Raw genomic sequence first — 2,305 nt, forward strand, 5'->3', positions numbered from 1 at the left:
GCACTGAACTAGCTATTACAGAAATTAGCAAGCACTTGTATTCAAAATGCTTACAATGTGCTTTGTAAGAAAAGAAAGAATTAAATAATTTCAGCACAATATTTCCAGAAAGAAAAATAACCTACCTATGAGTCATAAATATATTCTAGACTTTTTGTCACTATGTTATCTTAGGCTATTTTCTATTTTATTGTCTATAAATTTAATTTACAACAGAACTCTATGACCCATTTTATATAATTTAAAGTCAAAAGAATTCTCATCCAAAATATAGACATTCTCAAAAGAAGTAATTTATAACTGGCAACTGATTAGTAGAGTCAATTCAGAAAAGGAAAAAGGATCATTTTAAAATGTGATCATTTAATAAGTGAACTAATCCACACCAGAAAAGAAAATTAAGAACCAAGTAGGTTGGCAAGAGAAGAAATTATGATCCTGGAGAGTAAAAATTGACAAAAGTATGCACAAAATTCTAACTTTTTCTATATAAAAAAATCAGAAAATATTCTTCATTGAACAAATATGTTTGGCAGAAGCAAAGCACTGAAATGACTGAGGAATTTGAATTTTACTTCTTAGGGAATTAGAGACCACTGAATATATGCTTTGAGTACGATAAACACCAAAGTTGTAGTGATATTTATTCAATATTGAATAGCATTAATTGACTGTCCACTGAATGTTAGACCTCTGCTACATCACGCCTGGGATATGATGATAAATCAGAAAAACATGATGGACCATCCCCTAGTGAAATGTGGGAAAACTCCTTCTGGAGATGGTATGGATGCTGCATTAGAAGGATCAAGCCTGGCTGCTACTAGACTATTCAGAATATTATTCATTTTCAATATTAACACCTACTATGAAGGTTGGGCAATCTACTTCCATAGTGATACTATCTCGGAAACCCAAGGAGGATCGCTATGAGTCGAGGCCGACTCCACAGCACGTAACAACAACAACAACAAATTTGAAAACATACTTTAATCCTAGAGTCAATGCCCCAAAGAAAAGTGAATTATCCTCTTTGACAAGAGCCTTCCCCAGGCTCCCTTTATGTCCTGATTCCTTAGGCTGTAAATAAAAGGATTCAACATGGGGGTCACTACCGTGTACATTACAGCCATGACAGTCTCCTTAACAGAGGAATTATTAGCTGATGGGCATAAGTAGAGACCAATGATTGTTCCATAGAAGAGAGATACCACAGAGAGGTGGGAGCCACAGGTGGAGAAAGCCTTGCAGATGCCTCTGGCAGAAGGGACCTTGAGGATGGAAGACACAATTCGTACATAGGATGAAAAGATCAACATAAATGGAACAATAATGACAAGCCCTCCTAAGATAAATATCACCATTTCATTTATCTGAATGTCAGAGCAGACCAACTTCAGCAGAGCTGACATGTCACAGAAAAAGTGGGGGATCACATTATCTGCACAAAAAGACAGCCGAGCCATAAGTAAGGTATGCAACAAAGAAATGAATGTGGTCAGCACCCAGGACAGTGCTACCAGAGAGAGACAGAGCCGGGGGCTCATGATGATGGTGTAGTGCAGGGGGAAGCAGATGGCCACATAGCGGTCGTAGGCCATTGCCACAAGGAGGAAGCTCTCCAGGTCTGCAAAAAGCAGGAAGAAATACATCTGGGCCAGGCAGCCTGCGTAGCGGATGGATGGGACTCGGCTCTGCATGTTCTGCAGCAATTTGGGAATGGTCACAGAAGAGAAGCAGAGGTCGGAGAAGGACAAGTTGCTGAGAAATAAATACATGGGTGTGTGAAGGTGGGAGTCCAGTTGAATGAGGACGATAATGATGAAGTTGCCTAGGACGGTGGTGAGATACATGGCCAGGAACAAGGCATAGAAGAGGTTTTGCTGCTCTGGCTGAATGGGCAGCCCCAGGAGGAGGAACTCAGAGATGACAGTTTGGTTTCTCTTCTCCATGTTGATTTTGTTTTACCTTTTAAAAGTTAAGAATAATTTGTGTGAAAGTATGAATATACTATATACATATACACATTACAGAAGTTTCAGAAAAATATTTTAATAAAATATCCATAAGTCATAAGTCCTCTCTCAACTGTATAAACAAATGTTTATGCAAAGAAAAACTACAACAGCATATGAAGTTATTAGTCAAATATAACCCTATTCCAGAATTCTGTAAGAATATTCCATAACTACACCATGGGTGAGATCAGATCAGCCTGGTCTAAAACAAGATAGGAAATAATCTAAGAAAACACCTCTGTATGGCTCTAATTTAAGGGTGCAGATAATATAATACCAATCAGAAA

The 2,305-nt window shown here is 38.1% G+C and overlaps 1 protein-coding gene across 1 annotated transcript; it reads right to left on the reverse strand.

Moving 5' to 3' along the window:
- Positions 1-1,001: 1,001 nt before the first annotated feature.
- Positions 1,002-1,952, reverse strand: LOC103194221 (olfactory receptor 1E5-like). Its single transcript, XM_007937587.1, has one exon. The coding sequence runs from the start codon at positions 1,950-1,952 to the stop codon at positions 1,002-1,004; it is 951 nt and encodes a 316-aa protein (XP_007935778.1).
- Between the last annotated feature and the right edge of the window lie 353 nt (positions 1,953-2,305).

This window comes from Orycteropus afer, unplaced genomic scaffold, assembly GCF_000298275.1.
Source record: "Orycteropus afer afer isolate SDZICR_OR568_19922 unplaced genomic scaffold, OryAfe1.0 scaffold00042, whole genome shotgun sequence".
NCBI classification, from domain to species: Eukaryota; Metazoa; Chordata; class Mammalia; order Tubulidentata; family Orycteropodidae; genus Orycteropus; species Orycteropus afer.